Source organism: Selaginella moellendorffii, unplaced genomic scaffold (assembly GCF_000143415.4).
Source record: "Selaginella moellendorffii unplaced genomic scaffold, v1.0 SELMOscaffold_14, whole genome shotgun sequence".
NCBI lineage: Eukaryota > Viridiplantae > Streptophyta > Lycopodiopsida > Selaginellales > Selaginellaceae > Selaginella > Selaginella moellendorffii.
Window position 1 is genome coordinate 1650345 of NW_003314275.1, and position 20370 is coordinate 1670714.

The following is a 20370-nucleotide window of genomic DNA, read 5'->3' on the forward strand; positions in this document are numbered from 1 at the left end:
TTAGGGCAAGAAAAGGCGCGAAACGTCACAATAGATAGTATGGGCTTGAGACCTGTAACATGTACCAGCGCAGCTGGTGTAGTGGTATCATAGTACCCTCCCACGGTACTGACCGGGGTTCGATTCCCCGGCTGCGCATTTTTTAGAAAATGCTCTTTTTTCATTCAAATTTTCCATTTTTTTTGCCCAAAGTGAAGCTCCAACTTTGAAGGCTGCGACACCCTGCTTGTAATAAAAACAAGAGTAATTCTATCATTCATGGTCGATGGTTTTTCAAGAAAAAGGAGTGAAGTCCAAGAAGTACATTCAACGCCTTCTTCTCTTTCTCGTCCGCCTACGAGAACGGCGGGTCGATAGTCGGGAACGGCTGCGGGACGACGATTTGGATCTCCTTGTCGCAGAAAAGAAAGTCTTTTTCTTGCGCTTGAACCTGTACCTGCCCCGCACTCGCTCCACGCGCCCGCCCTGAGCAAGCCCAAACATCGTCCGGCAGATGACGAACTTGAACTTGGGCGGCAGCTTGGGTCCAAACTTTCGCCTCACCCGCCTCGCAACCCCGCCGGGCGTGCAACCCTTCTTGGATTTGAGCGCCATCACCGTCTCCCTCATCACCTGCGCCTCCGCCAACTTTCCTCCTCCTACTCGCCTCCTCGCCATCTCTTCGCTGCTCCAATCTCTCGAAGAACAACGGTTCGCAGGTTTTTGAAAAAAATCGAATATACTTTGGTTTTATCCTCTATATTTCAGTTTTTTCAAAGATGGCATATATATTGAAAGTACGTCTTTCCGTTTTCGCGTTTCTAGCATGTGTGTCTTTGTAGCATTCACCTTTAATATCGGGATAAGATCTATGTCTGTTGTTATTGTTTATAAAATTTTTGACTGTATGTATGTCTGTACATTTTGGAAAAGGGGATGGAGGAACACTGGCTCACTCCATCGCAGGAAGGACGATCCAAAGTGTGGAAAAAAGGAGACAAGAAAAATCCCAGGGATCATCACCGCTGCTTCTTTCTGTTGCTGAAGAACAAGCTGAGAAGTGCCACCGCTCGCGCTCCAATGCCGTATGCGATGAGCACGGCCACGCAGAGGTTGAAGTGATTGAGGTCGTACCCTGATCTCGCCAGAGCTCCGCATCGAGTTATCAGCCATACTCCAGAGTACCTGATGTTTTCGCACGGGTTAAATCCAAAGATACTTGAACTCTCCAATCGTACCTTTGTGCGTTTGCAACAACGTACGCCTCGAGCGCCCACCGGGCATAGCTGCCTTGGATGAGAACTTTAAGGATTCCAGTTGCGCCTGTTCTTGTGGCTACCAGCGTTGATACAACTGGGAAGAACACGCAGCACTGCAGCAGAAAAGCGGTGTAAGCAAGCCGAGGAAGAAAAGGACATATACGGACTAGTAACTCTTACCAGTTGAGCTGTCGATGGTTGCATGAGAATCGCAAAGACGTATGCGATCCCAGTGATGCAGTAAATAAATGCCAAGGTGATGATGTAGTTGGAAATGAATGTTGACCTCGGGTTGCAGAAGAAATAAAACATGGATAGATAGACGAATGGCTTGACGACTGTGTTGAAGTGATCCACGGTATCCTTGGCAAGGAAAAACGCTACCCGGTTTATCCCGGAAGCACTCTCCCGCCAGAACTGGAGTTTATCGGCGGAGAACGTTCTAAGAGCTGATATCATACACAGGAGAGCTGCGCACGGCACGAAAACAAAGCGTAAGTTGGAGACAAAACTTAAGCTTTCCAAGCACTTACAGAGAGCAATGATAGAATAAGGATATCCGTTTGCCCCTAGAGCTTGGTCTTTGGCGTCTGCGAGTAGCCCCACGCAAATACCGGCAAGAAACAAGATAATGTAATCTTGGACCAAAAGTCTAGCTTCTCGGAACCGCTGCTTGGATACTCTGATTACAGCAGAGAAAAAAAATTAAGTAACCGAATGAAACGAAAACCAACAGTGCTACAAACCTTCCCAAGATGAGGCTGAACTGCGAAAAGAAACCAGGTATCTTTCGACCTGTTATATCCGGAACCGAGAAGATAGCATGCCGAATTCCATCCCACCACACGACTACTGGCTCCTTCAGCTCTTGCCAAGCTTCCTCTCTGAAAGTTTTCGTCTGTTCCAGCTTCTTGCGAGAAACGATACTGAAGTCACTTTCAGCAACAGCGGCCATCTCTTTAAGTTCGTCAGGTATTGCATGCCCCTCGTGTTGCATCCAAATAATTGGGAGCATCGAAGGGTCAAACGTGGGGTTCCCTTCAGGCTTCACTACCCCTTCGAGAAGATCCATGTAGTGATCTGGAGGATTAATCCGTTCTGGAACAACAACCCCAAGAGATATGAAGTAGCTCTCAACATCGGCAACTGGCCCCAAGTAAGCGGTCCGACCACCTTTAGCCAAAAACATCACGTAGTCGAACATCATGAACAGTCCATAACTGCAAACAAAACAGTTAAATCCTTTGAATCGGAATCACGAAAGCAAATTCTGTACCTCGGTTGATGAAGAACCACCACCACATTGACTCCTAACATAGCTTCTCTTCGCAAAGCTTGTACCACCAACCGTGAGGATGTACTGTCCAATCCAGAAGTAGGCTCGTCGAGAATTAAAAGTGAAGGCTCCATGACCATCTCAAGTCCCACATTGACTCTTTTCCTTTGTCCTCCAGAGATTCCACGCTTTTCAACAGTGCCAACCAAGGAATCTCGAATCGGACCCAGCCCCAGTGAAGCAATAATTCTTTCGACTAGTAGAACTCGCTCACGTTTGGGCAAATCAACACTGAGCCTGCAACAAACTTAACAGTTAGACAAGAATAGCGACAACAAAAGAGACAAAGCAACGAACCTGTATTTCGAGCTAAAGACGAGATTCTCTTCCACCGTCAAACTTCCATGAACAATATCATCTTGAGGGACGAATCCAATGATTTTCCTGTACGATCGTATCGACCCCTGCTTCCCATTAATGTACATGTGCCCGGTGGTGTTACACTCACTTGCGGCTTTGCCAGCCACCGCATTTAAAAATGTTGTCTTCCCTGCTCCGGATGGTCCCATGATTGCCGTGATGTCTCCAGGCGTCAGCTTTCCAGTAACATTCGACAAAATCCTCTTCCCGGTTTTCTTGAGAACCATCGTAAGATTCTCAAATCGAAGTTCTATGAGTGGCCGCTTCCTGCGGCCGTCGGCTACCATGTTAGCGGTGGACTCTTTGATGAAGTCGGTTGCTTTCTCCTGCTCAATCTGCCTGAAAGCGTAGCCGAAAATCTGGCTCTCAGTATCGCTGCTCTTGTCCATGTGTACCCCGCCATGTTTAGCAGCGTACGCCATTGGAGGCATTGCTAGCTGTGGAGGATGAGTGCCCGTGGGACTTGCCTGCATTGCCACTACGTGTTCCTGGTCATGGGACTTGGAAAACCCCATAGGCGTCAGCTCCTGTATCTCTTCCGAACTTTTCACTCGCTTCCGAGAGAACGTTCTGCTGAACTTGGAACTGAATGTCTTGGCTCTCTTGGATACTTCTTTCATAACTTTCCAGCGCTCCATCGCAGAGACATGCTCTCGCGCTTGCCGTGCAGCTTTCTCACGAGCTTTGGACTTTCGTTTATCTCGAAAGTTCATGACTTGGTCCGAGCAACTGTAAACCAGAACCAGCAGCATGGCAAGGATAGTCTGCAGTTAAGTTGCCAAGAGTCAGAAAATCCTATCGGGACGAAAAAAGTTGCTTACTATAAACAATGCGCCATAGACGCGTAAATTTTGGCGGTCCGATCCCGTCTTGCAGGACGTAAACTTGTAACATCCTGAGGTACTAAAATCGTTAATGACAATCAAGGAAGGAAAAACACAACAAAAGAGTCAAACTTACGTTTTGGAGAAGTGGCGCCTTCCCTACAGTAGTTTCTGCGAAAAAACAACAAACATTAGATTCGAGTTGAAAACAACGTGGAGGGGTTACCCGCTTGTGCATGACTGCGTCGATACAGGTGAAGGACAATATTGACCCGGCTCACAGTATACTCCGGGAGAACTGGTTACATCGGCCCATCTATCCGCTCCTCCACACACGACATTAGGACTTCGACCATAACCATATCTATAGAACAGGGGAACGTGATAGATAAAGAACGTCGAAAGCATATCTTACGGATCACAGTTGCCGCTGGTCTCGTTGAAAATCGCTCTTGGACAATAAGCTCCCAACGGGCAAGCTGCGCAAAACCACGTTAAAACGTCTTCTCAAGTAACTAAACGAACGTACGAATCATGCAGCTGAGTCCTTGAGGACAAAAGAATCCATCGCAGCACGGCTGAGGGTTTAAGTTCCGAACCGGAATCTCGTCTGGGATTTCGGTTTGGGACACGCTACTGGCCCATCCAGCCTCGCACCCATCCGACCAATTCGAGACATTGCAGTTCAAGTTTTGTTCGACAGAGTGACCGGTGCTTTGGAGCGATTTAAAGTACAACTCAATCTCCGCCCTGCCGCAGAGCCGGGTCAAGAGACTCCCACCTGTAATAAAAGTAAAGTCAGGAATTCCATCCCAGGAAAGCAGGCATTTGCTTTACCGTTTGCGCAGTCTCTGATAAAGGAATCGTCTTTGTAGTCGAAAGCTAAATCTCTATCTTCGTTACTGCATCCATCCAAAGGAAAGTTAGAAGGATGGAAAGAAATGAGAGGGGAAAAATAAAAAGCGCCACTCACCCATTGACGATGCAAAAGCTGAACTTCGATGCCACTTCGTCTGTGAGCTGCTGTGTCCTATTTCTGAGAAGGGCTCTAGCTTGGAGCTCTGGTGAGAAGGGAGATCCAGGGTCGAAAGGCGGAGGAATCACAGACGGCAACGGTGGAGCCAAACCACCAAACTGCTGAGCTCTCGCCAATGCAAGCCATAGAAATATCACGAACGCTAGACCCTGAGCGATCTTTCTCCCCATATTCCACTCTTTCCCGCGATCCCGGCCCCTATTCTACCGCTTCCAGCTCCTAATCGATCAAGAATCCCGAAATCTCTGCCCGGCGCCTCCAAGAACACACCGTATTCGTGGATCTTGACCTGGAAAGCACTGGAACTATCGCGGTGAACTGCCGTGTCCGCCAAACAAGACGGGCATTGCGTTTACCTGTTCTTGCCACACGAATCGGTTGACTCGAGAGAGATTCCAGCGCCGTGGTGGCGCCGCAACGCCTGTTGACGGATTCCAGAAAGGGCTAGCCGCTATCGATAGGCGAGGCGCGGCCGATCCCTCCATCGCTTCCCTCCCTCACAGACGTGACAAAGAAAAATCATAAGAAAGAAAAGTATAGACTATTTCAAACGTGAGAGTGAGAGGCCGTCGGTCTCGGGAATCGAACCCAGGCCTCTGCGCTAAAGGCATTTTGGCTGATTATTCTTGTCGGAATCGGCGTGCCTGTTAGATTTTGTTCCCCTGCCACGTGGTTAACGATCCAGCAATCCCAGGCACCCAAATTCCGGGATGGAATTCGCTACCGTACAAGGCACTAGCATTTCCCAAGAAGTTGTCATGAGCTACTCGTGAAGGTGTCCAGGCCATCCTCGGCAATGAAAATCCTCCTCCCTCCAAAATCCCCGCTAGAAAAAAGAAACGCTTTTCTTTGCCGGATTCGCGTCTCTTCAACACTGTGCTTTGCGCAGCTGCGATAGAGATGTTATTATTAAAGGAAAAACCACCAGGCCGGACCTTATAGCTCTCTAGTTTTTCTTCGCAATTCGTTTAGCTCCTTTTCGATCTCGACGTCTGCGAATGCGTTGCTGCCAACGGGGGATCGCCCAGCCGGGAGCTCGCCAGCTTTCTGAATGAGTGAGACCAGTAGGAAAGCTTTAGATTAGACCCACGAAAATGTGAAAGAGAGAGAGTGCGAGAGACACATACCTTGGAAGTACCAAGCATGTCTTGCTTTAGCGCCGCGAGGTCGTCATCAACACTGTCGCTCTCCAGTAGAGCAAACTGTTTCAAGGACAATGACAATATCGCGTGAAAAAATTACTTAAGAAAGAAGAACCATTCTCTAAGCATACCTTTCCAGCGAGCTCGTCCGTGTTGAGCTCGTTCAATGAGTCGGCTTCTGCTTCCAGGGCGGTCACTGGAGAAGAGCGCGAGAAACAGTGATGATTGTCCACGTAGTTGAAGATTACCTTTCTCTTCCATTTTCTCAAAGGCTGCCAAAGCACTGCTCGTGTTGATGTTTCCCAGCATCTCATTGACCTTTTGCGACGTTCTGTTCACCGAATAGTTTAGCTGACTGTATCAATAATGGATGCGGCAAAACACACCTTGCAGATTGCGCTCTGGCTTTCAGAGTATCCTTTTTCGACCTGGCCTCTTGAATCTTGCTCTCGAGAAGCTGCACGTGTAACACAAACGCTTAAGCACGAAATTCACCGACAACAAAACACTGTACTCTAGTGCTGGATATCAACTTCTCCACGACGGACTTTTGTTGGTCAAGCTGCGTCCTCAGCGCCTTAGCATTTTCCTGCCGGACAGACAAATCATTGAAGCAAAAGCTCGAACGTGGCTAAAAGAAAAGCTATGAACCTCGTAATCTTTTCTCCTCTTCAAGGCTTCTCGGGCAAGAACTTCGTCTCCCTTTTCCAGTGCCAGTTTTGCTCTTTTATACCTACAAAATCAATAATTTAGCACCAGCTTAGAGAGAGTGAGAACATGTATACCAGCTTTGAGAGTTCTCTTCGGCCTGCCTATACTTGTTCTCTAGTTGTTTCTGAGATGCTAATACCTTCAAAGAAGTTATTGAAGATGTAAGTTGCGATTCAATAAAAACAAAAACTAGAAGGCTTCAAACCTGGGCAGATGCCTGACGCATTTTGATGAGATCCTCATTCATCTCGAGCACTGTCTGATCAAGCAGCTTTTCTGGATCCTCGGCAGCACTTACCGCAGCATTTACGTAAGACTTGGCTTGAAAAGAAAACTCATCAGCGTCTAGACAAAGCTAAAAAAACATTGGTTTTTCCATTGCATACCCGGACTACTCTAATAACTCGCTCAAAAATGTTCATTCGAGCCCCCATTGCCCCTTGTCCATCCCGGCTCGACGAAGCCACCACTGTTGCCAGCAGCGAAATTCCATTTCCTGGAGAAAATCAAGAAAATTTAGAGTGGAAGAATTTTTTTCTAATAAGCAAACAAACCTCCATTGAAAAATCTAGAGCGCGAAGATAAGCTTAGTTGCGAGCTGTGAAGAAACATTCCCCGGGACTGAACAGTGAGATTTCGCCTTGCCACAAGTGTCACCGGCGAGAATTGGCACTTGCATGACGCTCCAAAGCTCGATCCAGTCGCCTTGCCCCCGCACACAATCGGAGCTCCAATCGCGGCCATCGCGGACGCCAAATCCTAGTTTCTAGAGCCCCATTCTCTGCCCCATCGCCACATCCAAACCCTAACCCACCACAGCAGCGCTAATGGAGAATTCACCGCCTCGACCGCGCGAGACGAAGAAAGAGAGAAGTATCTAGGGCTATGGAGTAATTAGGGTTTATGAAACGCTCAAACCAGAGCCAGCCACGTGGAAGACCAGATAAGCAGCCGTGGCAGCCACGTCATATCCACGTGTCGGCCACATCAAAACCTCGCTATGGCGTTCTCCTCTTCGCTCCTCCCAGCTCCGCCATTTGCCGCCCGCACCGCCGCCCAATCGCCGCCTCCCCGGCGCCTCCACCGAGGGCGATCGATCTGCAATGCGTCACTGGAGGAGCCCAGCAGCCTGAGCTTCGCACTGGTGAGTGGCGGAGTGATAGCAGCGCTGGCGGCGACGCTGTCCCTGGCGGATCCCGAGCGGCGGAGGCAGCGGCAGGCGGCGGGCGTGGCTGGCGGGGACGAGAAGCTCGTCGTCAAGGACTACTTCAACACTGCCGGATTCGAGCGGTGGAAGCGCATCTATGGCGAGGCCGAGGACGTGAACTCCGTCCAGCTGGATATCCGCCAAGGCCACGCACAGACCGTGGAGAAGACCCTCTCGCTGCTCGCCCGAGATGGATCGATCCAAGGCCTTTCCTTCTGCGACGCTGGCTGTGGAACTGGAAGCCTGGCCATCCCTCTAGCTCTGCGAGGAGCCACCGTCTTCGCCAGTGACATATCCTCGTCCATGGTTGCCGAAGCCGAGAGACGAGCTCGAGAGGCGCTCAAGTCGGATCCAGCATTGCAGCTGCCAAAGTTTTCTGCCCAGGATCTCGAGAGCCTGAGTGGGAAGTACCACACCGTTGCCTGCCTCGACGTTCTCATCCACTATCCCCAGGACAAAGCCGACGGGATGATCCGCCACCTCGCGTCCCTGGCCGAGAGCCGGTTGATCATCAGCTTTGCGCCGAAGACGTGGTACTACTCCCTGCTCAAGCGAATCGGGGAGCTCTTTCCCGGGCCCTCGAAAGCTACCAGAGCTTACTTGCATGCCGAGGAGGACGTCGAGGCCGCCTTGAGAGCGGCTGGGTGGATCGTTCGTAACCGAGACATGACTGCCACCAGGTTCTACTTCTCGAGATTGTTGGAGGCGGTTCCTGTAGGATCTGCTTGAATGAATCTCACACTTGCAAGCGATTAGGCTGGAGATAAGTACAAACTTACTCGGAGACTTGGTACAAAGAAGAGGAAAAAAAAAACATTATTTTTCAGATATGAACATAAGATCACTCAACTTTCTTTGCGTCCTCGCATTTCAATGCTTTCAATTTACGGTACCCCTTGTCAGTCCCGAATATCCTGCAAAAACTCGGTCAGCCACGCCACCAAGAAGAATGCTACAGCTTACCAATCCATGTACGTGAAAGTCGATGCGTAGTTTCCGGATTTCGTGAAAAGCAGCCGATGATGATAATCGTGAAAGTCCGCTCTACGAGAAGATATAGGTATATCATTGACCATTCCGAAAAAAAGTAAACAAAAACAAAAGCTGGACCCGACATACCCTCCGTAGATTGGAAGAAATCTCGAAAGGCTCCACGGGAAGTCATAGCCGCAGTGAGCTTCAACCGTCTCGAGTACTCTTACGCTCATCCACAACCACAGCGTTATCAAATGCGGTCCCGTAATAGCGGGCCCAAAAATCGTCGCAAAACCGAGAAAGAGAATTTCTGCTGGATGAGCATACTCCGATGTCAAACCAAAGGGAGTGGCATATCTGTAAGCCCAGAAATGCACCATTGTCACGCTTGAAAGAGGAGAAACAATGTCACTTACTCGTGATGAACGCTGTGAACGTGCTTATAAAGCCATTTCGTGTGCAGGACCCGATGGCCCCAGTAGAAGATGAAGTCTTCGAGAATGAAGTACGAAACAATTTGGAAGAGAACGGTCTTCCTGCAAAACCAGCGTCCATCAAACCAGACTCGTCAACGAAACAAAACGTGGCTTACCATGAAGGAAAGGGCAATGTACTTCTGAAGCCCATGTACTTGAACGCTGGATAGGAAACAACCATGAGCGGCAGATTGACGCAGGTGTGGTACAACAACAAACGCAAGATGCACTTCTCCTGTGCTGCCGGTGTGTTCATCTTGCCCTGCTCGCTATCGTTAGAACAAGCTCTCATCGAAAAAGAAAGGAAAACAAAGAGAAAGAGTCCTCGTACCTGGATCTTATACTTCGTCATCCCCCACTTCTCCATCATAAGGTAGGGAATCCCGGACAGGAAAAAAACACTCTCATGAATGATAAAGCTGCCCAGTGATGCTAGCTGAAAATCACTGAAGTTATTGATCAAGTACTGCAATACACAGCGAAAGATAAATGGTTAGTTTCTAGCCGGAAGAACAAAACTCTCAAAAAACCAAGACCAAAAAAAGAAAAAGAGAAGATGTTCACGAGCAACAATCAAGTCAGCTGTGCAAGCATCGCGACTTGAAACGAAATCTCGCGAGTAATTCGATGTGCTGTGCCTCGGAACTGGATGCGCGGCATTAGAGGCAGCATGCATCCCGATTGTGAAATGAGGCACAGAGAAACGCGAAATATCTCCACAACAAGCAAGACCGACATACCAGCCACGCCGTTTCCAGCGCCGAAGCCATTCCTCCTCCGCCTCTCCAGCCCTCGCCCCTAATCTCCTCGCGCTTCGCTCGCCAGATCTTTCCTGCATTACAACATCACGATTCAGCGCATCCACCAGTGCCAGTCGATTGAATCTACATTGGCACAGCGGGGAGGAGCACGCTCGTCGCCGCTCTCGCCGCTCTCGCCGCTCAAAGCTTCCTCTACACCCTAAGATATAAAAGGTAAAACATAAAATTATAAAGGTCCTTTACACTGTTAGTTTAAAAAGCTTTCACGAGTGGAGATCAAGGATCAAACACCCGGGATTTACTTCCGACCATTTCAGTCCCTTTCGATTCATGTAAGCGATGATCTGGAACAAAAAAAATCCGAGTAGAACTTCGTTGCGATCAACTGGAAACAAGCAAACAAAAACTCACAGCTGGCTTTAACTTTGGCTTCCCGTTTGCTGCGTGATTGCCACTGCCAGTGATCACAGTGAGCGTGTGCACAGCTGTGGAGAAAGCAAGAACACACGACTATCAGCTCCAGATCAAACACGAGGATTGGAGGAAAAAGGACAAAAAGAAGATCTAGCTTACAAGTTATGGCTTGGAGAGCGTCCAAGTGGAGCTTAAACAAGCGCAGTGCTTCGTCTACGTGTTGCGCGTGTAAATCAATCGTTATGTTGTTGTTATAGCCATTGTTCCTGCATGGGTTTGGACCATTTAGTCGAGAGAAACTCGAAAGACTAGAAAGTGGATTACTTGGTACGAAAAATTCTTTTGCTTTCTCTGTCTCTCGCCTGCAAAGCCAGCTGCCTGTACTTCCGGCCCTGCAAAAGTGTGTAATAGAGAAAACAGTAAACGGAAAACCAGAAAATGGAAACAAAGGAAAAACGCTTGAGATGTTTTCTCAAAAACTTGGTTACCTTCTCTGAGAGATGACTTGCTAGGCTCCGGTGACCGCTTGAATAAGCTGCTGTAGCCTGGAAAACAAAGGTGATCCTATGCCATTTGCACAAGCATTGCATGATACAGACCTTTAAGAAGCAATCCTTCATTATCGACCAGTATTCGACTGCGCTTGCGTGCTCAGGCTCCAAGTTGTCCCGTCCATCTTCGATAAATCAATGTGTCAGTCCTCTCACGAAACACAACGAGGCGTACCCTTTGAAATTTTGTCATCGATCTTCGACGGCCTTCTTGGTGCCTTGGGCTTGACTTTAACTTCTGTCCAATCGGATTCTTTCTCGATCCGTGGATCGGGAGGCTTGAAAACTTTTTTGAGGAACTCTTGAGCGACGTCTTTCATTGGCGTCAGGCCCGCCTCGGACAGATAGTTCATTGCCGCGCTGCATAATACATTTTGTTTTTTCTTGCAAAAGTTCTTCACATACAAGTACCTGAAATCATTCTCGGTTGTTTTTAAGACCTCTTCGAGTGTCCTCGGGTCAACACTCGGGAAAGAGGATTTTAGTTTTTCTAAAACCTCCTGCAGAAAAGAAAATGTAATGACAACATTAAGAACAAAAATGCCAATACCGAGCATAAAACTTCAGTCGCAAGCACTTGGTAAGACGACTCCTTTCCTTTCGTGAGCTGGTTTACATCGAGCAACTTGTTTGTGGCCAATTCCAATTGACTTCCGTGCTCCTGGAGAAAAACACTAGGTCCGTGACCAACAACAAACTTCACAAAAAACCTTGTCAATTCTTTCAACGTCCTCCGGATACTTGTCAGGAAAGGCTTCCCAGAGAGCAAGAACATCGTTTCGTTCTTCCACCTCCCGCTCGTCGGCGGTAGCCTCGCTCGACATAATCGCCAGTAGAGAATCCAGACTCTGCCAGTAACTGTAACACGTAAATGCAAGGATAAATCATGCAAACGCAGGCATACAAAAGAGAGAAGAACTAAACAATCATATGAATCTTAGTCACGTACTCTCTGTGGATCGCCCTCACACTCGTCTGGAACAAGACAAGAAAGAATTAAAATCAAATCTAGCAGTAACATAAAAATAATCGTACTTACATATAACATCGCGAACAACGTCCATTCCAAGGTCGCCACTTAGCATAGAAAGAAGAAATTCTTCAAGCTCTTTGTTGTCGTTCTTTGGAACTTCTTCTTCCTTTGGCGAGAGCTCTTCAAGCCCATTCATCATCTTCTTCTTCTGATGCTTCCTCTTGCGTTTCTTTCCAGTGTCGGAGCAAGCTCGGACACTGGAAACGGTGCCCGAGCGGGCCACAGTAGTCCATTTCCTGGAACGAGACCTTCCTAGCAAATTTCTAGGAGAACCTTCGTGATCGTCCTCGCAAACCTGGCCCGAGCTCAAAACCTCGTCGCATTTCCCGTGAGCTACTGGAGATGCCCCATTTCCTTCGCTGCTACCTGAGATTTGCTGCTCCAGCGCCCCCGCGGCGGCATTCACGCTTCCATCCGCGGCATTGTACGCCGCGACGATCGATTTGAGCGACAGCTGAGGGAACGCCTCTCGCAGAAGGCGCAGCTCCAAAAATTCGTCCTCGATCACCGCCATGGCAAAAACCCTAACGCGGAATCTTTCAAGTGGCCGTCCATTTCTATACAGTATCTCTCAAAAAACGCCGTCCTCTTTCATCTTTGCGTTGCCGGTCGGGCCCGAGGGAAAGTAGTCGAATCTTTCGAAGCTCCCTGGTGGGGACGAAGATGGCGACGCTACTCTCGGGCGAGCTTTGCCTTGGATCGTGGCTGGGCTCAAGGAGCCTTCGACTGGAAGCAAAAAACTTGTAAGAGTTTAAACTCTTAAGTCGTAGCGAAGCGAAAGAAGAAAGAGTTCTCGAGAGCTTACTTTGCCACTCCCAGACGATCCGTGACTCGCCCCTGACGAGCTTTGGATGCTGGTCAATCCGTGAATCCTCGAGGACCAGGCGCTCCACCTGCGAGCGAAGTTTGATAAGAGAGATGGTCTTTATTTTTTTCGTTTTGTCTACCTCGAGCCACAACGCACGGTTCCTTCTCTCGCTTGGCCGGAGGAGATGGTCACGGAGCCGAGAAGCCACAATCCAACGTTCGCTTCCCGGACTGCTGCCAAGCTGCGTTGCTTTTGCCTCCAATGCTTCGCAAACCTGGTAAGACTTGTAGATTGGAAACAACTACGGAGAAAAAGTTCAGTTACCTGTGCATAGAGCTCTTCCGCTCGGTTTAGTCTCGATTTGTATCGCCAATACTTGATGACAAAGGAAGCCGATACGTAAAGCTAGAAACGAGAACGGATGTCTTGAGGAGGAAAGTCTTATAAAAAAGCGTAGACAATACCACTGGAATCGTCATTAGCAGCTTCAAAAAGTTCTTAAACAACCATTCTCGAAGTCTGCATCCAAATGGCTTGTAGGCATCCACAAGATCAGCTGGACAGCAGAAAACACGCACGCTGCAAAATTACAAGGATTTGAGAATTAAACTCTCTTGACAATGATCACGCACTTACTGACCCGTGAATCTTCGTCTCCAGCCAATGCGAGGCAATTCCAATGGCTTTTTCCTGAACTAGCCACAGCGTCGGACCTTGCAGCTTCGATGTTACCGGTGTCATAGCATCTAGAATTTCACCTTCCGAGAGCTGCAAGAGAAACGAGATGAAAGAAAAAGCCATGGAAGAACGAATGCGAGGAGCAAACAAAGCTAAAAATCACGAACGAACATACCCATACAGTAGTTCCTCCATCACAGACTGATTGTCCATTGATGGTACAAATATGATCCATCATCAGCCCAGCCTGGCTCGAAAGAAAAAGAGGAAACTTTACTGGAAAAGAGCAGGAGAACTTACGAGCTTTTCAGCGCTCTTCTCGATCAAGCTATCCTCCACGCAATGCTTCCCACGCCGCCTAAATCCCGTGAGACATTCCAGCTGCCCGTACTTGCAAATCCCATGCTCGGGACACGGGATGCAATTCTCTGCGCAAATCCGATCATTGAGGATCACATTACTCTCAGCCTTACCGAAAGACCCGCTGTTGGTGTCGCAGAAGGGGAGATACAAGCCGCCGATCCAGCTGCAAATCTTGAGTGTGGAGGCAGCGACAATGACGGCCACTACCAGAATCGCGATTAGCTGCCATGCCTGCTCCGCCGATGGCAGCGATCGCTCGTCCAAAGGCTGTGGAACCCTAGCTCTCCTCTTGGCGGGAGATTTCGACGCCATGAAAGAAAAACCCTAAACTTCATCAAAAGAACTTTGAGTCCGCATTAAAAATAAAGCATTCGGCTTTATAAATATTAGGGCTTAGGTTAATTTTAGGGTAACTACGTCGGTTTCCGGCACTAGTGGCGATGGGCAGAGACCGTGGCAAAAATTGCGCCAAGTCTCAAAGGAAGGAGATTGAGCATGCACTTACTGAGACGAAGTTGCAAAAGCAACGACGAGATGAGGAATTATCGAAAATCGCTCATATCATTCTTGTTGTTCTAAGGTAATGACGACGCAAATTTGATCAGAGGGCCTCTTTTCATAATGTTCCTTCTTGTAGAGACTATGAGCGTCCTAGACAGTTTGAGTATTCGAAACAAGCTTATGCCTTGAAAGCAATATGGAATTATCTTTCCGATGATTGTGAGATCAGCCAGGAAATACAGGACGGTTTGTTCCTCCTATTCCAGAAGCTGCGTTTCCCCGAAGGCCAACAGAAGATCGACATGGAATTGGATAAGAAATCTCTGAAAGTAGCAACATCTGAGGCTTCACCAAAGGTGATGCCATTTTCTTGGGACCAAAGCTCACATTATTATGCAGGTCTTCTGTAACATCCTTATGGATGGGTGGAGCTTATTCAGGCAAAAATTCGAGCACAAGCCTCTAGTGGTCTACCAAGCTGGAAAAAAGGTCCTGAACTCATGGACTAATCTAGAATTCACCAAGGGAATCCAGGCTATGAAACAGGATCTTCTGTGGAAGGTGTATTTGAGTATATGGTATCTACGTGTCATGTATGATTTAATCATTTATTTACTTGCAGAGAATTGTAGAACACGTAGAAAGCTCACGAGCAGCTGCTTCAAACAATGATCCAGGGGCTAATCAGGTTTGATGTGTCTTCCTTTTGATGATTAGAGTCTTAGATGTTGTATTTCAGGGAGAAGAAAGCTTAACATCTTAATGACAGTCACTGGGCTGGTCTATGACAGGTAGAAAGTTGATAGCTTTTGTAATTTCATCTTCCTAACACAAGATAACAATGTCTCACAGTATAGATTGGAGGTAACCATCAGTAGCAAATTATCTTTGCTCACAAACAATATTTACTTAGTATTTTAGTTTATAGATTATAAACAGCTAATGATCTTAAACATGCAAACATTTAATCAAGAACATTCCTCCTCACAGATTCTTTCACGCTCGATCATATTGCATGATGGCTTTAGAATTACGTGACGCATGAGCGGACGATTAGTGAGTGATAAGTAGGGTAGGTCCTGTAAGTCAACAGTTAATTTATCGACTACAAGGCGCACACAAGCCTCACCTTGTCCGAGATGCTCATGGAAGCCATTTTATGACTTGCAAGCATTTCTTTCACCAAACATACGAGCCGTTCTTTTACTGCACCTGTATACATTTTCCCACCGCCATACTCCTGCAACCAAATTGGTTACTTGTATGTGGCGATCAAACATGGAAGCTCTTACCCCTTTGATATTTGCCCACTCGTTATCGCTCTCCAGGAAGTAACTCAGATACTTGTAAGGAACATCAATCTGGAACAGAAAAGCTTGCAGCTGAGTCCAAAAGTTCAATCACAATCACCTCCAAATTGGCCCCATGTTTCTCATGCTCCTCTTTCGTGCTCCCTCCACCACTAAAGGCATGCTTGCGTATCTATGAGGAAGGATAGACAACTATCAACCTTGACAGGAGCAAGAGAAATACCTTCATTTCAATCATAGGTGGATCGTCCGACAGAAACAACAATTGGCAGTTGCTGTTGAAAGTTTGCGCATTGCCTAGTTCGCCCTGCCACACTACTTAAATGAGAACAGATTGCTAAACTTTTTGTTTCACCTGTAGCATCGGGAGAGGTTTGAGTTGGACAACCGCCGGCTCTGGTAAATTAGCACGTTCAAAAGCAGCTTTGGGAAATCTATCCTGCAGAATTCAGGTTTTCAATCAAGGCACTCGAACGTCCGTAGCTTACTACCTGGCCAATTCTAAGACACTTCGTAAATGTCTCGCCGAGGAGAGTCTGGGGAAGGCGACAGAAAACAGCCTGCCGGAAACTTCCGTCAAGAGCGAAAAAGAATCACGAAAGAGAGAACCTCAACAAGTTCTTGCTGAAGAGCTGCCACGTCCGTCTTCGCTCCACGTACAGCCTGAATATTTTTTCCATACAACGCTTAGAAGTCCCCTTTCAAAGCCAGTATACCTCATTTATCAGCATGCACTTTGAAACATCGACAACACTCCTGTAGATTCTGAGAGGGTAAAGGTATGAGAGTGTGAAGGTCAGCTGACAAAAGCACTGTTTTTACCTGCTTGAAATGGAAGGAGGAGTGAGAATAAAAGTCCGCGACTTGTCCAAGCCGCAGGCCAAAACACTCCTGGCCTGTGCATCAAAACACGCCTTTCTCTTGGCTGGATCGATACTAAGCTTTGAATCCGTGCAGGAAAGGATAATGACAACAGGTGCCGCAGTTGCGGTTTGCACATCCCTAGGCAAGAAAAACATAAAACAGTTTGCAAGAAATCCTGGGTTGTGCTTACTTTACAAACTGAAGAGAAGCCAAATGACGCAGATCTAATTGTTCCGACACATCAAAGGTTCCCGCAAACAGATAAAATCTCTCCTTTCCTTCCAAGAGCTCCGCCAATACACTGCAACACAAGGATGAGCGCCGCAACACAGACGGCTACATACAGACCTGCTGTTTTCCAGGAGACCACGAGTGAGATACCGTGCCGCCATGCCTCAAAAACCCTACTAAAGCCCTTAAATAAATGTTTGCATGCCCGGTTTCCTTTAAAGGCTTTAAGGGATTCTTGATGGGGAATTATTCCATGGAATGGCATCTAAAGTGGGACTTTTTTTTATTTTGGTTCAGTGAATATATCTAAAATCGTGGACGCCACGACCTCCATGAATGGAGCTTCAAGGATACTTGGTTCTATTGCGCCTCTAGCAGCGGCGCCATTCAGCTCCTCGCGCCAACAAGGTACTACACATTTCCAAAGATCCCACACCATGGAGCTGCATGAGGAGCGCGAGCTCCATCGCAATCTCCTCAGCATGCCACACAGGCCAGCATTCACAGCGTCGTACTGCTTCTTGGAGCCGATCTGTGCCACTCTTCCCTCAAATCCAGATCCCTCGCTCGCAAGCCAGGACTTGGCGCCAGTGTGCAAAGAGGGGAGGCTCTTATCTTCATGGGATATGACATTCTTGTGGCTGGGCTTGGTCGTGGGAGTTCCAAATTACTATCTCGCTGGAAGCTTGGTGGAGCTCGGGATGGCATGGTGGCAAGGAATTGGCACCGTCTTGCTTGCGAATGTGATCACGTACTGCATTCTCGTCTTAGCTGCGCATCCAGGGACCAAGTATGGGATTTCCTTCCCGGTTTTGTTGCGAGCTTCTTTCGGAGTGTTTGGAGCCAACGTCCCGGCTTTGCTGCGAGGCTTTGTGGCTTGCGGGTGGTACGGGATTGAGACTTGGATAGGTGGTGAGGCGATTTTCAGGATTGTGGACGTGATGTTGGGGAAGAACAGGTTCTCCAACTTGGCCGAGAGCTTGCCTTTGCTTGGGACCTCTGTGCCCGAGCTTGGGTGTTTTTTCCTGTTTTGGCTGCTGCAGCTGTGGATTGTGTGGAATGGGATCGAGAGCATTAAGAAGCTGGAGAAGTATAGCGCTCCGGTGCTTATCGTGCTCACGGTGGCCTTGCTTGTTTGGGCCGTCGTCTCTGCTGGGGGATTTGGAGCAATGCTTGCTGCTTCTTCGGCATTTGGACGTGGTGGTCGCAAGGAAGGCAAGTTCTGGCAAGTTTTCTTGCCTTCGCTTACAGCAAACATTGGAACGTGGTCGACTTTGAGCTTGAATATCCCAGGTATGGTTCCACCTTTCTTTTCTTTCTCCTCGCATGGTTGCATCTCATTTCTTTTTTCTTCTTGCAGATTTTAGCCGGTACACTTATTCGCAGGCTGATCAAATCCTTGGCCAGGCAAGCCTGCCTCTTTTCATGGCCGCCTTCTCTTTCGTCGGCCTGGCAGTGACATCGGCTTCGGAAGTCATATTCGGACACGCCATATCCAACCCCATCGAGCTCCTTTCACGGATACGAGGTGGCTTTCTCGTTGCTGTGGTTTCACTCATTGGAGTCACCCTGGCCACTCTCACCACCAACATCGCAGCCAACGTCGTGGCACCGGCAAACGCACTCGTCAACCTTGATCCAAAGCGATTCACCTATAGAAGCAGCGGACTCGTTGTGGCAGTCATAAGCGTGTGCTTCCTTCCGTGGAAGCTCCTCCAGACCAGCGAAAGTTTCATATACGCTTGGCTAGTCGGCTACTCGGCACTTCTCGGCCCAATCGGAGGTATACTTCTTGCTGATTACTACATTCTCAGGCAACGAAAGTTGGATATTGACTCCCTCTATTCCTCGAGCAACACAGGAAAATACTGGTACTCCAAAGGTGTGAATCCCGCGGCAATGGTTGCTCTTACGGCTGGAATTCTACCCTGCATTCCAGGCTTCCTGAGCACCGTCGGCCTACTGAAGCTCAAGATTCCAAGGCTTTTGCTAGCTCTGTATGATGGTGCATGGTTTGTGGGGTTCTTCGTGGCTGGACTCGTATACTTGACGCTTTCGTGCTTTCCCCGAGTGGAGAGAGCCTTGTAAGCATGTCAACCTCTGTAGAGTTTTCAAAACAAGGGAGCTGCAGAGTAACTTCACAGTGTTGCTTAATGACGCCACTCTATGCTCTCGAGAGCTAGATCTAAAACTTAGGCTTTGTACAATGCAGAATTGTAAAATGGTTTTTTGCAAGAGAAGTGCCTCAGTCACACGCTCTATAGGACATCTTACCTCAAAGCACTTAGCCCCACTTTTCGCTTTGGAGCCCATATGTCAACAAGCTATATGTAACTTTGGATGGGATTGGATTGAATTTGATTGCCAGAAGGGGCAAACACCACACAAGGTTTCTGTTTTTCGAGTCGCTCCTGAGCTCTTGAGCCAAGTGCTCGGCCATGGCTGATAAGAGTTATCCTTACGGCTATCCTCCTCAAGGTTTGCTTTGCAGCGAGAATCTTTGGGTGACATTTCGTTGGAAGGTTGTAACTCGCTTGTTGTGTTCAGGTTACTATCCACAGCCACCTCCAGTGGCTCCTCCTCCGCAGTATTATGGCCCTTCTCATAGAGACCAAGGCTTTCTAGAAGGCTGGTAAAAGAAAATCATGTTTTTTGCTTGTTGGTCTTCTAGTAACTTTTACAGAGACTAAATTTGCTGGGAATTTGCAGCTTGGCTGCCCTTTGCTGCTGCTGGTTACTGGATGTTTGCTGCTGCTGCGGCCCACACATGCTCATTGGATGCTGATGATTCCTAGTAAATTTGAAGCTCTACATCTGATATATGGAGTTTTAGTAACTTCTTGGCTATGGTAGCGTTGGATCTTGCTGCGCTGCAAAATCATATACATATGCGCCAATTATTTCTTATTTTTCGGTAAATTACGCAGATTTTTCTGTGCAGACTTTGGAACCTATATATGATTATGCTACTGCTCGAATGTGCTTGGCCCTCTGGAGAGGAAAGCTATGGCCGCTCAATGAGAAAACGAGGTTTTTGCTCCACTCACAACAAAACGGTCACAGTGGCTGGTCAACGTTTGGTGAACGTTGTGGAATATTCGAACGATGATCATGTAAAGGTAAAAGGTAAAAACCGTTGACGGGGCAAACTTGCGACAGAAGCTTCAAGCTTGCCCTAAAAGGGTAAAAGGCTGGAAAATTTTAGAAAATGCCGGGCAATGGGCTCCGTGATGCCGCGGCGGGAGGAATTCTCGCTTGCCAGGGAGTGCAATGCAACTGCAGCCAGAGCGATGGCCTCGAGATCCTCTTCCGCGAGATCCTCAGCCTCCACAGCTACTGGAGCAGCTTCTTCGGTGCCGAGCTCGACGCTCCGCGGGTAAGGGTTTTTCTCCCCCAGCTGGTTGGAGCCGTGGATTCGGCAGCGCGGCTGGTCCGGAGCTACTCCAGCGGGCTATGGCTGCTCTCGTCGCTGCGCAAGCTTGAGAATCGAGATGGGTTCTTGCACGCCGCGGAGATTGTGTGGAGGTATGTGGAAATCGTGCAGCGGCAGC

The 20370-nt window shown here is 48.2% G+C and overlaps 8 protein-coding genes and 1 non-coding gene across 10 annotated transcripts; 3 read left to right on the plus strand and 6 right to left on the minus strand.

Moving 5' to 3' along the window:
* The first annotated feature begins 67 nt into the window (after positions 1 to 67).
* TRNAG-CCC lies at positions 68 to 138 on the plus strand. The gene has a single exon. It is a non-coding gene; the product is annotated as a tRNA-Gly (tRNA).
* A 698-nt stretch (positions 139 to 836) lies between these two features.
* On the minus strand, positions 837 to 5266 carry LOC9632453 (ABC transporter G family member 28). The gene is made up of 15 exons (XM_002970497.2): positions 5151 to 5266; positions 4732 to 5093; positions 4596 to 4660; positions 4288 to 4539; positions 4174 to 4237; positions 3985 to 4122; positions 3895 to 3929; positions 3756 to 3829; positions 2872 to 3698; positions 2515 to 2811; positions 1985 to 2458; positions 1772 to 1920; positions 1419 to 1708; positions 1218 to 1351; positions 837 to 1164 (listed from the first exon to the last, which is right to left on the minus strand). The coding sequence occupies exons 2-15, from the start codon at positions 4962 to 4964 to the stop codon at positions 999 to 1001; spliced, it is 3198 nt and encodes a 1065-aa protein (XP_002970543.1). The 5' UTR covers positions 4965 to 5093; positions 5151 to 5266; the 3' UTR covers positions 837 to 998.
* A 52-nt stretch (positions 5267 to 5318) lies between these two features.
* On the minus strand, positions 5319 to 7509 carry LOC9632454 (probable membrane-associated 30 kDa protein, chloroplastic). Of its 2 annotated transcripts, XM_002970498.2 has the most exons (12): positions 7202 to 7509; positions 7034 to 7143; positions 6853 to 6963; positions 6722 to 6786; positions 6588 to 6669; positions 6451 to 6525; positions 6323 to 6393; positions 6185 to 6267; positions 6068 to 6132; positions 5922 to 5996; positions 5730 to 5841; positions 5319 to 5683 (listed from the first exon to the last, which is right to left on the minus strand). In XM_002970498.2, the coding sequence occupies exons 1-11, from the start codon at positions 7389 to 7391 to the stop codon at positions 5731 to 5733; spliced, it is 1038 nt and encodes a 345-aa protein (XP_002970544.2). In that variant the 5' UTR covers positions 7392 to 7509; the 3' UTR covers positions 5319 to 5683; position 5730. The 2 variants fall into 2 exon arrangements, with proteins under 2 accessions (XP_002970544.2, XP_024531142.1); XM_024675374.1 differs by having other exon boundaries at positions 5319 to 5841; positions 7202 to 7508.
* A 46-nt stretch (positions 7510 to 7555) lies between these two features.
* On the plus strand, positions 7556 to 8712 carry LOC9632455 (magnesium protoporphyrin IX methyltransferase, chloroplastic). The gene has a single exon (XM_002970269.2). It carries the CDS (start codon positions 7648 to 7650, stop codon positions 8581 to 8583), a length of 936 nt encoding a protein of 311 aa, XP_002970315.1. The 5' UTR covers positions 7556 to 7647; the 3' UTR covers positions 8584 to 8712.
* Positions 8659 to 10252, minus strand: LOC9631755 (methylsterol monooxygenase 2-2). Its single transcript, XM_002970499.2, has 8 exons — positions 10194 to 10252; positions 10046 to 10137; positions 9637 to 9771; positions 9422 to 9567; positions 9246 to 9365; positions 8974 to 9186; positions 8818 to 8898; positions 8659 to 8768 (listed from the first exon to the last, which is right to left on the minus strand). Exons 2-8 carry the CDS (start codon positions 10073 to 10075, stop codon positions 8696 to 8698), a joined length of 798 nt encoding a protein of 265 aa, XP_002970545.1. The 5' UTR covers positions 10076 to 10137; positions 10194 to 10252; the 3' UTR covers positions 8659 to 8695.
* A 19-nt stretch (positions 10253 to 10271) lies between these two features.
* Positions 10272 to 12636, minus strand: LOC112346417 (SMR domain-containing protein At5g58720-like). The gene is made up of 12 exons (XM_024675366.1): positions 12071 to 12636; positions 11981 to 12006; positions 11742 to 11879; positions 11582 to 11692; positions 11443 to 11531; positions 11207 to 11391; positions 11080 to 11156; positions 10969 to 11025; positions 10805 to 10872; positions 10640 to 10746; positions 10478 to 10551; positions 10272 to 10410 (listed from the first exon to the last, which is right to left on the minus strand). The coding sequence occupies exons 1-12, from the start codon at positions 12576 to 12578 to the stop codon at positions 10330 to 10332; spliced, it is 1521 nt and encodes a 506-aa protein (XP_024531134.1). The 5' UTR covers positions 12579 to 12636; the 3' UTR covers positions 10272 to 10329.
* On the minus strand, positions 12580 to 14228 carry LOC112346419. The gene is made up of 9 exons (XM_024675373.1): positions 14024 to 14228; positions 13851 to 13978; positions 13726 to 13797; positions 13513 to 13640; positions 13337 to 13451; positions 13197 to 13277; positions 13012 to 13146; positions 12870 to 12957; positions 12580 to 12790 (listed from the first exon to the last, which is right to left on the minus strand). Exons 1-9 carry the CDS (start codon positions 14223 to 14225, stop codon positions 12636 to 12638), a joined length of 1104 nt encoding a protein of 367 aa, XP_024531141.1. The 5' UTR covers positions 14226 to 14228; the 3' UTR covers positions 12580 to 12635.
* A 1061-nt stretch (positions 14229 to 15289) lies between these two features.
* Positions 15290 to 17000, minus strand: LOC9631756 (tryptophan--tRNA ligase, cytoplasmic). The gene is made up of 12 exons (XM_024675376.1): positions 16937 to 17000; positions 16779 to 16889; positions 16547 to 16726; positions 16441 to 16489; positions 16334 to 16387; positions 16216 to 16284; positions 16080 to 16163; positions 15948 to 16031; positions 15825 to 15896; positions 15707 to 15775; positions 15544 to 15654; positions 15290 to 15493 (listed from the first exon to the last, which is right to left on the minus strand). The coding sequence occupies exons 1-12, from the start codon at positions 16978 to 16980 to the stop codon at positions 15383 to 15385; spliced, it is 1038 nt and encodes a 345-aa protein (XP_024531144.1). The 5' UTR covers positions 16981 to 17000; the 3' UTR covers positions 15290 to 15382.
* A 131-nt stretch (positions 17001 to 17131) lies between these two features.
* On the plus strand, positions 17132 to 19797 carry LOC9632457 (purine-uracil permease NCS1). The gene is made up of 4 exons (XM_002970271.2): positions 17132 to 18112; positions 18180 to 19297; positions 19367 to 19451; positions 19529 to 19797. Exons 1-2 carry the CDS (start codon positions 17152 to 17154, stop codon positions 18905 to 18907), a joined length of 1689 nt encoding a protein of 562 aa, XP_002970317.2. The 5' UTR covers positions 17132 to 17151; the 3' UTR covers positions 18908 to 19297; positions 19367 to 19451; positions 19529 to 19797.
* The last annotated feature ends 573 nt before the right edge of the window (positions 19798 to 20370 follow it).